Source organism: Buteo buteo, chromosome 19 (assembly GCF_964188355.1).
Source record: "Buteo buteo chromosome 19, bButBut1.hap1.1, whole genome shotgun sequence".
Lineage (NCBI taxonomy): Eukaryota > Metazoa > Chordata > Aves > Accipitriformes > Accipitridae > Buteo > Buteo buteo.
In genome coordinates, this window is record NC_134189.1 from 21001869 (window position 1) to 21015382 (window position 13514).

Sequence of the window (13514 nt, forward strand, 5' to 3'; positions counted from 1 at the left end):
TACAGGAAGATACTTTAATGGATTCCCAGTCCAAGCATTCCTTTCCACTCAATAAGCTATCACCATATTTCCACCCAAACAAGAAAAAAAGAGTGAGAGAGAAGGAAGTGCGTGTACAGTAAATGGAGCAATTCACAGGCCACAGATGACTGCCATCCTGCTGGCAGGAATCCCTTCTGAGTCTCATAAGCTTTCTCTGATCTTGTTGGATCCAACTTCCATTTCTAACATTCTAAACTTTGAAACAAAAAAAATAATTCTACAATTAACTGCATAGTGCCAGGCCCTGGGTTGCTTCAGTAGAAAGTTCGAAGTCTGCAGCGGGCTGCAAGTATCCCTTAAGTAGATTAAATGTCATCCTATTGGGTCTAATAAGTGATGCACAATATGAAAAACAGAGAGAAATAAAACAAAAACGATACAAAAAGGAGGTAAACCAGCACATTAAATTTGACAAACAGAATGAATTACAAGAAGCTACAAATAGTAGCGAGTGAAACACATGGCATGATTTAAAGTTCTGCAACAAATAAAATCCAAACTGAAATAATATATGCTAAATCTCCCAAGAAAAAGAATCCAAACTGAAGGTATTTAATGGGAAAAAATTATCAGAAAACAACCTATTGTCGAGGTTATAGTAACTGTTTTAGTATTGTATACAGATATGACAGTGGATTTTTGAGGATAACCTAAATAAAACTCACTGTTCAGTTTAAACTAGTTACTTTATATCTTTATTTTTATCTTTATTTAAAGATGCAAAAATAACTCAGAATTGGCACCAAAGGGCATTTAGATGCAATTTTTCCTCCTTTAAAGTGGAAGCAGTATTGCTTAATTGAAGGCAGCACACTACAGAGAAGGAAGATGAAAAAAAGAGTCAAACCCCTACACTGAAAGCTTTGCCAACTTTTCAGAACAGCTTTGTGTTTCAGCCTTGTCCACTGTCACTATGCTTACCTGCTAGCAAAAAAGTTGGCAAAATAGGGGAGAAAAATAAAGGCAGGGCCATGGAATCATTACTGTACTGACAGGGGAGACAGCAATACCAGTTGAAAGATGATAAAAAAATGACAACCTTCAGATACAATTTTCCTGCCCATTCACAAAACTAAACCTCTTTTCCAGGCTCTCATGACCCTGAATTTCCACTCGTGAAGATTTTTTTTTCCTCTGACCTCAACAAATACACTCTTGTCCTACTCATATCTACTCACAACACAGTTGCAAATACCATTTTCTAGCTTAAAATATTGACCATGTCTTTCAGTTGGCACCTGTCCTTTTTGCCTTTTGGTCTTCTATCACACCAAACATAAAACCCACATTAAGGGAACAGAATGATTTTCATCATACACCTTAATATATCTTCAGATACAGTTCTGTAAGCTTTTAGCTATAATGTCCCTCATATGTATAAGAAATCCTCACTAAAGAGTCACCACAAAACTCCATCCTTCTCCTCATCCCACTTTCTCCTTAAAGAATCCTCCTCTTCTGTGATTCCTACAGAGACTAACAACATTCTGATCAAAATGTATTTATTCTCTTGCTACTACACCAGAATACCACCTTATCTATTTATTATCTATCTGTTGTAACTCATATACTGGCTAAGAACGTAAGCTCCCAGGAGAAGCAAGTTTGTTCTGTGTTCATCCGACTCTCAGTGTAACAGGGTCCCACCCATGAGGGGTTGTAGGTGCAACAGCAACAACATACACTAGCCATTGCAATAGCCAAGTGAATAATATTTAGGCTGATTAAAGGACAAGTGAGGATACAAACACTACTCAGAAGGCTACAAATTAGGGAAAAGGCAAGAACAAATTAATCACCACCTTTAGGCTACATTGTATTTACTCTCCATGAGACTTGCTAAAGCCCCCAGTATTAACAACCTTGCTCTAAAAACCTTGATTGTCAGTAACACCCCGACCTCTACGAGAAAGTTTTAACCTCTTCCTCCAATATGAAACACGACCAAACTCCATAACTCACATTTCGCGGACGGATTGGAATTCGCTTATGATTCATATTCATTCCTGGAATGATCACAGACATTTTTCTGGGACCCTTAAATCCTAACACATTGGTTTCCTGAAAGACAAGGAAAGACATTATTTTAAGTAAATGAGATACTCCATCTCAAAGAAAGAAAGACAGCAAAACTGAACTTGAATCCACATTTGTATTGGTTTTTAGAGATTTGCTAGCTACAACTGTAGTAGCAGTTATCTAACTGCAACTGTGTTTAATCACTGAAAACAGCTTTTTCTCCCATTTTGAGAACGTTAAAAGACATACATAACATTACCTAATTTAGAGCGCATCTGTTATCCTAATGAAACATTTAGAATGAAATCAGAGACAAGTGCAATTTCCCAGGCATAAGTTTTTGCATATGAGGCAAAACTGTGCTAAAATCTTGCTAGTGAATGAGCCTTAAGTATGATAAGTGGCAAATATCTTTGACCTGAGTCTGTGTTATCTATATATCACCATTTAGGCTAAAACATTTCTGAAGAATGAATAACATTCTTCTTTAGGTGCTGTTACTTGTGTTTAAGAGCATACCTACAATTTTGTCTCAAATCATGCTCTTTTATAAATCATTAAAAACAGACCCAGAAGGCAAAGTATTCAGTAAGTGTCCAAGCTTCAATCTTAAAGACAAGCAGATTTTTCCAGAGTACTGCAGGAGACTACTCCAAGTGGATTGAGTATAAAAAGCAAAGGAAAAAAGTCTTGGCATTCTCAAACTATGCGTTTGATAACTTCAACCAAAATTCAAGGGCCCATTTAAAGTGTTCTGTAACAATGTCAGCAATAACCTTTAAAATTCCCAAAGACCAATTAAAAAGCCAGAATCTTTTAGAAGTACTGAATTGATTGACAGAAGTGATATAGCTTCTCCTAACAGCCTAGTGCATTTTGCAGACACAGAACATGGGTCTTTGTAGTTGCAACCTCTATTATTTCACTTCAGAAAGTCTAGGGGCACATATGAGAATGAGGGTACTGATTTTATTCATATATAAACTTTATGAACTTCTTGTAGATAAAAGTTCAGAAATCTGAAAAGCTGACTTTATATTATCTGCTGTAGTCATTTTAACACCTTGCACTGTACAATTAGGTGGGGAACTGAAGAATAATGTATACAAAGAAAATATCCAGTGATACTTCTGTAGACAGACTAGTACTGGAATTATCACATCAATTTTTTTCCCAAGTGCCATTAAGATCAACAGAACAAAAAAAAACAAAACAAAAAAAAAAAGAAAAGAAAAAGACCATTCTCCAGTAGGCTAATGCACCTTTAAATTTCTGCTGCTGTACCTGTGATAAAAGTAGAAATCCTTCCATTTGTCAGGCCATCATTTTGTAAAGAACCTCAAATTTTACTCAAACTTTAGGACTGGAATACAAAACAATGTGACATGAGAACCCTCACATAATTCTAAAGCGTCCACAAGTGCGTCCTCACTCTAAAGCCTAGACTGAGGTGATCCGCAAGACCAGGAGAAGAAAACATCTCTAGGATAGAGCTAGCAAATCACGATTTCCCCTGGAGCCATATTCTTACCAACAACAAGCTGCTACTGAAACAATACCAGCTCCTTCCTATCCACCAAAATGCTTTTGGTTTTGCAAAAAATAACTCTTCTTCATAGGGTACTCCCAGTTCCTTCTTAGTGTCCACCAGATACCAGCTGGGCAAGAGGCAGTTCATGCTGTGGCTGGCTCCATGTAAAGGATATGCTGACCGGCCACATGCTGAACAATAGGCCAGGTAAGGAGGTCATCAGGATGTTAGTTTGGGTCTCTCTCCCTCCCCTTGCATTGATTTTTTTTTTTTTTTTCGTTAAACTTGTAAGAACTTCTCTTTGAGGCCTCTGCCCTTTGTTGTATCTGGTTGAAATTGGTCAGTTGGTTCCAAAGTTAAGTGGGAGAGGCAGCCAGGTGGCATGATTTTTGTAAGCCCCATTTCCTCGGTAAGCAGGGCACAGAAACAAGAAAGGGGCAAAAGGGGAGAGGCACTACTTACATAACAAATAGCTGCAAGCTCCTGTCTCGTATGAGCCTTTTCCACTAGACCTTGTGCCTTGACTGGGCTAACTCCATGGTCATAGACTGTAAATTTAGTTCCCATGAGGTTTGACCTAACATCAGGTTATGGAAAGACAGAGAAAGAGAGAGGCATCAGTGGAAAGTTTTGTCATCTTCTGAAGGTATTTGTACAGCACAGTAAAAGCACACATCTCCTGACATCTGAATCTTCCTATTGCCAGCTCAGTAAGGAACTTCTGCAAAGTGCCCATGGTGAACTGAGCCTGTAACCTATCCTGGAAAAGCATCAAGTCTGTATTCCTTCTCTGAATTGCCACAGTGAACCGTAATGCTGAAGAAAGGTTGCCAACATGGGTGAATACAGCTTACATTAAGCAGGACAACGCGAGTTCATTCTCTCTGAAGTGATACCAGATTGCTATTCAAAACCCCCAACTCAACTAAAATGAAAATCCAATCTCTCCCGTCTGTAGTTTTCATCTGTGGTTCTCACCTGAGTTTTCCAATGAAACTTTCTCCTTCTCGGGATAAATCAGTTGGGTCAACTGATATGAGGTAATTGGATGTTTTGCTCTTTTTTCGTTTTCTCCCTGCAAGGAGGAATGTCTGGAAATACAAAACTTTGATCAAGACTGGAGCTTTGCAAGAATGCAGAGGCATTGCTAGGTGTTGCTATCCAAACTGTTAACTCTCCATTTCCCACATCCATTCCTCTTTTTGTTCTGTGCTGTAATTACCATCTCCACAATTCTGATCTCTTCCACAAGTGCCCGCTCTGAAATCCTATTCCTCCAATCAGCTCACTTGGCAGTCTAGATTTAATGCAACTGTCCTTTCTAGTCTTCCCTCCTTTTCTTGCAGAGCAGCTCAGTCTCCCTGCTCTTCTTTAGCCTTGACATTTTTATACTTTTTAAATTTCATCTTTCATTGTATTATGGCTTTTAAACCTGCCAATTCCCTCCTTAGTGTCTTAGCCAAATATAAGCTGTCCTCATCTGCATGCTGGCTCTCCTCAGCTTCTGGTTTCTTACCAGAAGTTCTCCCTTACACCAAAAATATTCTGTGGTAAGAGTACAATAGCCAAGATACTACGTGCTGCTTCCAATACCTTTCTGTTGTCATCTCTTTCCAGATGCATGTAATAAGTAGGGAAGAGGCCCCGGTCCATTCCCTTCTTATCTCTAGTGATTCGACACTTTATTGTAATACCACGGGGTGCAGGGCGTAATGCAAAATCCTCCAAGTTCTCTACTTCTCCCAGCTGTGCATCTGCCTGAGGGGATGGACTACAGGAAGCACCTGTTTCCTGTGGGAAGAACCATCATATTAGCAAATTAATATCAGATCAGAGGCTCTGGTATTCCCCAAGAAAAGAAAGGTCTGTTGAAACAGAAGATCTCATGTCTAAAGAAGGTATTTGGGAAAGGGAAGTTAAATGAGAGACCACCTGTGTTTCTCTGAAGAAAGTGGCTGAAGACTTTTACTCTGAGGAAAGACTAGTCTTCGGAGGGGAGGGAGGAAAAAGTACCCATTAACCAGAGATGAGTGAACTACTAGGAAGGGGAAAATAGGATGAGACACTGTAAATATTCTAAGCAAAGAGCCTCTCTGCTTTTAGAACTTCAAACACTGTGGGGAAATAAGGCAGCCTGATAGTATGGACTGGTGGATGCTGCAGTAAGATAGGGTGGGATTTTTGTGACTAAAATGAGCACTGAGATAGGGTACAGTACAGAACAGGAGCAGAAACGGACTAAGCTGACAGTGGAACCACCTCAGCTAAATGCTGGAAGAACTTTAGAATAACATGTACAGTCAGGATGCAAGTTGTGGTCACCAAAGGAACCAGAATTCTAATGGAAATCTGGTATAGGTCATTAAAGTTCCTTTTTCTTAGAGGTAGCTGAATCCTGTGGATTGTAGAACCCAGGAGATTCGCCCCTTACTGGGCCTTGGAGATGAGGTTGCTGGTTTACGCCCAGCAACTCGCCCACTAGTGTAGCACAACATACGCAGTCACCTCACAAATACACTCACATGGGTCTTTTGGATAGTAGCATGGATTTGTAAGGCTGTCCAGCATCCATGCCCAAAACCTATGCCCTTTATCTGGTCACTAGCTCAGACCCTGGGTCTTCCTCACGCTGGTCTCTTCCAACTCACTGGCTAGTCCACCATATAGTTTGTCAGCATACGAATGTATGTATTTTACACAAACACACACACGAGAACACATTCACACAGAAAATAGTTAGAAATGTAGTTTTAACACCTGAGGTAAGACACACCGCAGTAATCGGGCACAAGGCTTGGACAGAAAAGCAAACTGTCTCACAGCTGTTTACATGCATCTGGTGCTTTTTAGCCCTTTTACTCTCTATTTTCCCATGCTTATTACTCCCTGATCCACCTTGACCCCTTTCTTTTCCCTCTTGGGTCCCTTTCCCTAAACACCCCATAAAAAGTTTTCTCCAATCCCAGAATTCTCTGTTCCATCCCAAAATTCTGTTCCCCCTTGCATCCCACAATAAATGCTACAAACCTTCAGGCAGTGATCCCTCTTAAGTTTGCATGGCATTTCACAGTTTCTCTGAGTCATCTTAGTGGATATTACGCCAGAGACAATGGCCTAATCTGTCTCCTTTGAGGGTCATAAGAGTAGCTGATTCATTGTGTCCCCATCTTCACTGATTATGCTACTTGGGTTCCTCCGCCCACCATTGTTCCTTTAATCATTACTAGGTCTTTCTGTTTACTCAATGGCCCTTCAGTCAGATAACCTGACAATCATGACCTTCCTCTGCCTTCAGGGAAGTAATATGCTAGCTACTGTAGTTGCACCTACTATATTTCAACCCAGTGCTCAAGGGGTCTGTACTAAAATCAAGCATGTGCCCAGCCCACATCAGAAACGGATATCAAGACACTTACTGCAAAAGATTTCTCGCTGTTTGCAGAACTAGGCCTCTCAGATTCAGGATTCGGTGAATGAGATGCCAGTGTCTTACTAGTTTCCTCCTCTTCTGTGTCCTCCTCATCAAAATTCAAACTGCCTGATATTCCTGTCAGAATACAGGATCAAGCAGGTAACCTCTGAAAAAAGGTGTCATGAGTTCATGGCATCACTAATTCATATATGACTCCTGCATAGCTATTCACTCTTTTAATTAATTTCTGTTGTTTCAACTGCTGATTTTCTTCATGTGCTATATTGCTTCCTGAGTCTTGTAATTCAAACCCCTAGTGACATTTTGCAGCTGTCACTGTGCAGATGATTAAGCAGCTGTCAGAGTTTTATTAATACTTATTTTACATGATATTACATGATGTAATGTATTGCTTAATATATGCTGTCATTGAATTAATTTTGATTATTTTCATGCAAAAAAGCCCCCCATGTCTTAAGAACAAAAAAAGGAAATGCAGATCAATATGCCAACACCTATCCTATAACTTGGACTCTGTACAGTTTGCATCCTTTACCACTTCCCTTTAATCCTATACACACTGAAATGGAGTATGATAATTTTTCAGTAAGAGCCCTAGTATTCTTACATCAGTAGGAATAACTCAGGTCTCATGAATACTGCCAATGATTTGATTTTTAAAACAGAAGCACGGACTGAGTAGTTCCAGGACTTATTTACTTCATCTTAACCTAAGCACAGTTATGTAGACATGACTGTGGGTATATAACTAAAATAACTCTGGGTAAAGACATTTTTAAAGAGCTTCCGTACACATCACTGTTTGGTGTTTCCTTCCACTTGGAACTGCATCATTTTGTTCTGTGATTCCATTCTTTAATTTGGCTGTAGAATGGAAAAGCATGTAAAGCACTATAGAAAATGAACACACTCAGCCTGCTAAGCTCAATTATTTTCTGAGACCCAGTATTATAACAGTGCTCCAACACAGCACTGCATAGAAGAGGCACTGCTGGAAGTTCTTTGTCTCAGATGAAACAGAAAAATGTAGTCTTAACAACCTGTCAGTAAACTTCCCAAAGCACATTTGGAAAGAGGAAAGGCGTTAACCCTAGTACTCCGGCCAATTTCAAAATTCACTGTTTATATTCTACCTCCACTAATTTCCCCTGAAGTTTCTGGATATTCTCTCCTGCTTCCTTTCTTAACTCTTGCGTAATGTTGCTATCCATAGGTAAGCTGCTGTTGCATCTCACAACTGAATGAAAGTATTTCTACATATGGTAGTACCTTAATATATAAAGTGTACTGGAAATATTCTGGGAGACAGGCTCTGCAAAATAAAAACAAGCTGTGTACCATATTAAACACTTGCCATTATTTTGCTGCAAAGTGCTTAGGCTGCACGCAATAAAAAAAGGTTTCCTGTGGCACTGGCAGCAACAGAAGATACTTGGCAGACAGAGATGCTGCTGGTAAACTACTCAATGAGATAACTATTGAATATAAAACTCTAAACCTGTCGATTGTGACAGCCTCCAACTCGGAAAGAACACCTTTCCTGTTAGTCTCCTAAACAGTTAAATTATGGCATTTACTGGCTATAGAGGGTTCTGCTGTTTTGAAAATAGTCAAGCATCATATCCAGCTGTAATATAACTGGAATAAAAATACCCCAAACTTTAGCAAAATGTGAAGTATAGCATTTTGCACCAACTTCCTTGGAAAGGCCAGAAATTACACAGCACATTGATAAACCTTTAAAGCATAACTGGTATGTTCCAATTAATGTCAGAAGAAGGAACTGCAGTTCTGCATTTCTACATGCTGTAGAATCTACTAGCTCTGCATTTAAAAGTAATATCCTACAGATACTTCCTTCATGATTCCTCATATTTTTTATTTTTTTTAATGCTACTGAAAAAAATTATAAGAAGTAGAAGAGCCCCTGAAAAAGATTTTTGCCCATTATCAACTCTTACCTCGTTTCTGTAAGATTTCTTGCAGATCTGGCTTGCCTGCTGTGTCTGTTAGAGCCTCTCCATCATTTTCCTGATCTGCATTGTCTTCTGTTTTGGAAGATCCAGCAGAGAGAGTTTGGAGCTTGGTCCCCAAATCTTGCACTTCTGATTTCAGAAAAGCAGCTGGTCCATCAATGCCTGCAGGCCAAAATGAAACAGAATGCTAAAGTCTATTTTTTATGGCTAAAGATGCATCCCAGGATGGTTCTCTTCCTCTTCCCTTGCTCAAGCATCCCTTTAACATACTGATGTATACTTGCTCAACTTTTGTCAGAAGAGTTGGGAGGAGTCAGGCCTGACTGGTACAGAGCACCTATTAGTTTAAACATATCAGGCATCAGTTTCTACTTTTTTAGAAGCGCTTAAGCAATTAAAACAAGTTGTATTTGTCATGCACACTGATATCCTTCAATTTACTTATGGGCAACTACTCTATTTTCTTTTCCTTCACGTTCCTTGTTTACTCCTGTGACAATAAGTGAGTGCTCTACAGTGAACATCACAAATGAATTTGATAAAAATATCTACAGCCACAGGCAGCAAAAACTGTAAATGGATGCCCTCTATCTTTTTGGTAGAAATGAAATTTCCACATTTAAACACACAACACAGCTGTGCATTGCACTTCGTAATTGGCGGAGATGTCTTGATTTGGCATAATACTTAATACATGTTTGTGTAGCACTCAATATGTAAGTGTAGTTCCAGCTTTGGATTTCTTGCTTTCCCACTGTTTTCCTTCTAAAAACTTCACTGCTTTATCTAGTCATCAGATTTCTGACGTGTTTACTGCTGTTACCACTTCTTAACAGGATTTGTTTGTACTGATGAAGCTTCAGAACTATGGAAGCTAGTGAGGGAAAGTTAGTTTTCATTTTTCTTTCTTGTAGTTTCAGTACTACTGAAGTTTCCTAACTTAGGAGTTATATCTTTTCTCTCACTTTCTTTTTGACTTAAGTCTTTTAACAAAAGCTTTCTTCCACCTGATTTTAAACACATAAATGCTACCATCCACATCACTAGTCTCCTCCCCATCCTATGATCCTGAAAGACATCTGGAGAACCAGAAAAACATTCAAAAGACAGGGGATAACATAGTTCCAAATGTGATCTTCAAACTAGGTAACACTGGTTTGTTTGGATTTTTAAAATTCTACTCTACACATTAATTCCCTATTAATATAACAGTGGTATTGTAACTTCCTGCAATAGCATGCATCTCAAAGCCTTAGCATGTTTCCTGTTACTTTCTTGATAGGCTGATGGGATCCTGGCTCTCATAAACTACTTCCTGATGCTTCCGCTGGAATGTAGGGGTTTCATTGCTGCTCTTTTTTCCTACCTGTGGCATGGAAGTCTTAAGGGTGTCACTACTGTACTTCTCTTAACTCCTAACAGAATGGTCACTATTTTACTGTAATGTTTTGAGACAACTGAATTATTGTCTTTGGCTCTGATATCACTTTGTGCTTTTGACTTTCTGGACTACTATAGCTTGTTTGTTATGTTTCAGTTGTCTCCCTGAAGCCCACAGAAAACAACAGATGAGGTAAAAACCAGCAAGATCCTAATTCAGTATTCTTAAGACTTGGTTTTGCTGTTATCTACTTTATCATTCAGTCATACGCAATCTTGACATGGAGTACACTATGAAGAAAAGTACAAGCAGCCACCACTGGATCTTTTCCTTTTCTTTATCCTACAGCTTCAGAAGACTTTCTTACTTTGGATTTGTATCTCGCTACCTTTATAGGAGTTCCTAATCCATTTCTACAGTTCTTCTTAGCCTAACATAAGGGAGAGATTACTTAAAGGCACATGAAGATTCTCAGCTGTCACAAAATACAAGGTAAGGTTTTTGTCTGTTTTTACAGTTCAGTGTTGCTCAACCATACTGTACTACAATTCTACTTTTGTACATAGAAAGGTATGTAATCAATCTTGTTTATCACTTGACCACTGTTGTAGGTGCCCATCTATGACATAAAAGGCATGCACTGGCATTTTGGGGAACATTGTTGCAATCAGGTTGATTACTTACCATGTAAAATAACATCACTGTGGAAAGGGGTAGGAGTTTCTACTAAAGGAGTCTGCTCCTCACACCCTTTGGGCTTTGACCTACGCAGCTTTGCCTCAGGATTTGGCTGTACCATCAAGGGATCAAGACGTTTCTTCCTCTGCTTCTTCTCTAGAAGAGCTCTCTGTGAAATAAAGAAAAAGCATGAAATAAGGATAAATAACCACATCCAGAGAGGCAGAAACCATGCCCCAGCCATTGGCAATGAATGACATGTCACTGATCGGAATCTCCAATAAACCTGAAATCCTCTTGTAATCTCTTAGAAAAATCCTAGACACAGGTATCACTGTGTCTTTGGAGTGAGACATTGCCTTTAACTCTCTGTCAGTGGTTGATGGGTGTTATGGACACTTGCTTATTTTCTGATCTATCCTGAGACCATCAGCAGGTTATTTCACCTCCTTTCATCTAGTCTAAACTGCAGCAATCCTTAATATAAATAGACAAATTCAGCAGTCATTTATAATCCAATATGAAACAGGACTTGCAAAGGAAAAGGTTTTTATCTCAAAAGCTATCTTACAGGGAGAACTCAAAACAAATAGTTCCCAGAAACCAATGTTGAGAGATTAGACTTAGATGGGGGGGGGGGGGGTTTAAAAAATTACAGTCATTAAAATAGGACTGATCCAGTAAAAGGAAAATTGATCTACCTTGCAAAATTTTTCCATGTAATTCAGGATTGAAAGGAAAGAATATTAAATCCAAATGTTAAAAAATAAAACATTGATTTTCCGAGATACATATACATTTGATGTTTATGATTTCCTACTAAATGAGAACAGAAACAACTTCTATACTTAAATCAAGGCAAATGGGGACATTGCACCATTTTAAAGACAGCCACACTTAATCCTTAAAAGTTCAGGTGATGCATGAAGAAGAAGGAAAAATCATAGTCTAATATTCTGTAATGCACCACTATACAAATGATGTGCAAGGCCCTTGCTATAGATGCAGTTTATCCATGCCTGCTTCTTAGGTGCCTGAACACCCCCTGAAAGTTGTTGTTGATCATAGAAACCCTTTCTCCATCAAATTCTTTTCAGTCTCCAAGGATCCATCAGACAAATAGTACCAACAATTCAATCCACTTGAGACAGACGTCTTTGGAAACCTTTCCTCTCCTGTTATGTTTTTTTCTTTCTCTTGTTGGTCCTTTCCTACCCTATTAGGCTTTTTATCTCAAGTGAGGTTAGTTTCTTAGGCAACCTCTCCTTGAGGAATTCCAACACAACTCAGCCCTTGGTAATTTATTCTTTCTGCTTTTTAAGCACTTGTCAAAAAAACCAAACCAAACCAAAACCCCCCCAAACCTCCAAACAACCCCCCTCAAACCCCACAACCAATCCCTCTCCCCAAAACACCCCCCCAAACCCAAAACCAACAAAAAACCCAAACCAAAACAATATTTTTTATTTAAACTCATAATTACACTTTGAAGTCTGGACTGCAATACAGGTAGTATTGTAATACTGCAGTATTGTACAGGTAGTGCAGTAATACTGCAGAATTATTTGCAAGGATTGTCCTGCAGGACAAAAATTACATAGAATTCCAAAGACATTATCACACTGGTCTAGAAAAAAAGAAAAGAAAAATAAGCAGAAGTCAAATTCTTAGAAAATTATGATTACAGATAAAATTTGTGTTCTAGAGAGGTAGTCAGACCCTCCAGAAGAGTTTACATTGGTTTGTGCTGTTTGTTTGTTTTTTAAATTAATGCTGAAGTAAAAAAATTCATGATAGTTTATAAATCTCCAGTAGTTTAAATAAAAGGAGAGAGGGAAAACAAGAATCAAAACATTATACTCAGAATAAGGATTTGAGAAGAATTGTTAGCAAGGTTTCTCTACCTGACAAATAGACTGACAAGAAAAAAACAGACACATCCTAAAGGCAGTAAGAAAGTGCACAGCTACTGCTAGAATCGGAAATTGAATTTGGGATCACTATAGGATATAACAACTTTAAGAGCTACTTAACTGATTATTCTATTAGATGAGCTTTTTTAAACATTTCATTGCTCACCAGTCTAAAGATTTTTTTTTTCCTTATTATAATAAATTGTTTCATCAATGAGTTTCTAGGACTCACCAATCCATTGGGATCACATTGGTTTATATTGCAGCCTACTTTATTGCTGATAGATGTGACCGACCTTCTTGCAAGAACTTCAGGATAATCAAAGTGACAAAACTTGATAGTAATTTAATTTGTTTTTAAAAGGCTTCTCTCTACCACTTTGCCTACTGAGAATGGAAAAAATCTACAAGCCCATTGACAGGACAGATAGCAGCAGTTCATTTTCTCTACATAAGGTGGCAGACCAGCCTTACTTTCAGTACTATGTATCCTCACTCCACTAAGATGAAGTAGAAGAAAGGAGACTGTATTTTGTTTCAT

The 13514-nt window shown here is 38.6% G+C and overlaps 1 protein-coding gene across 4 annotated transcripts in view; it reads right to left on the bottom strand.

The window, feature by feature from the left end:
- Window positions 1–13514, bottom strand: part of TULP3 (TUB like protein 3) — a 33806-nt gene that overhangs the window by 3240 nt on the left and 17052 nt on the right. For all 4 annotated transcript variants that reach the window (XM_075051551.1, XM_075051548.1, XM_075051552.1 and 1 more), the window contains 7 exons: window positions 11067–11229; window positions 8987–9163; window positions 7009–7139; window positions 5186–5383; window positions 4571–4683; window positions 4055–4169; window positions 2005–2103 (listed from right to left, as the gene is read on the bottom strand). In XM_075051551.1, coding sequence (XP_074907652.1) covers window positions 2005–2103; window positions 4055–4169; window positions 4571–4683; window positions 5186–5383; window positions 7009–7139; window positions 8987–9163; window positions 11067–11229 — 996 coding nt within the window. The remainder of the gene's footprint in view (window positions 1–2004; window positions 2104–4054; window positions 4170–4570; window positions 4684–5185; window positions 5384–7008; window positions 7140–8986; window positions 9164–11066; window positions 11230–13514) is intronic.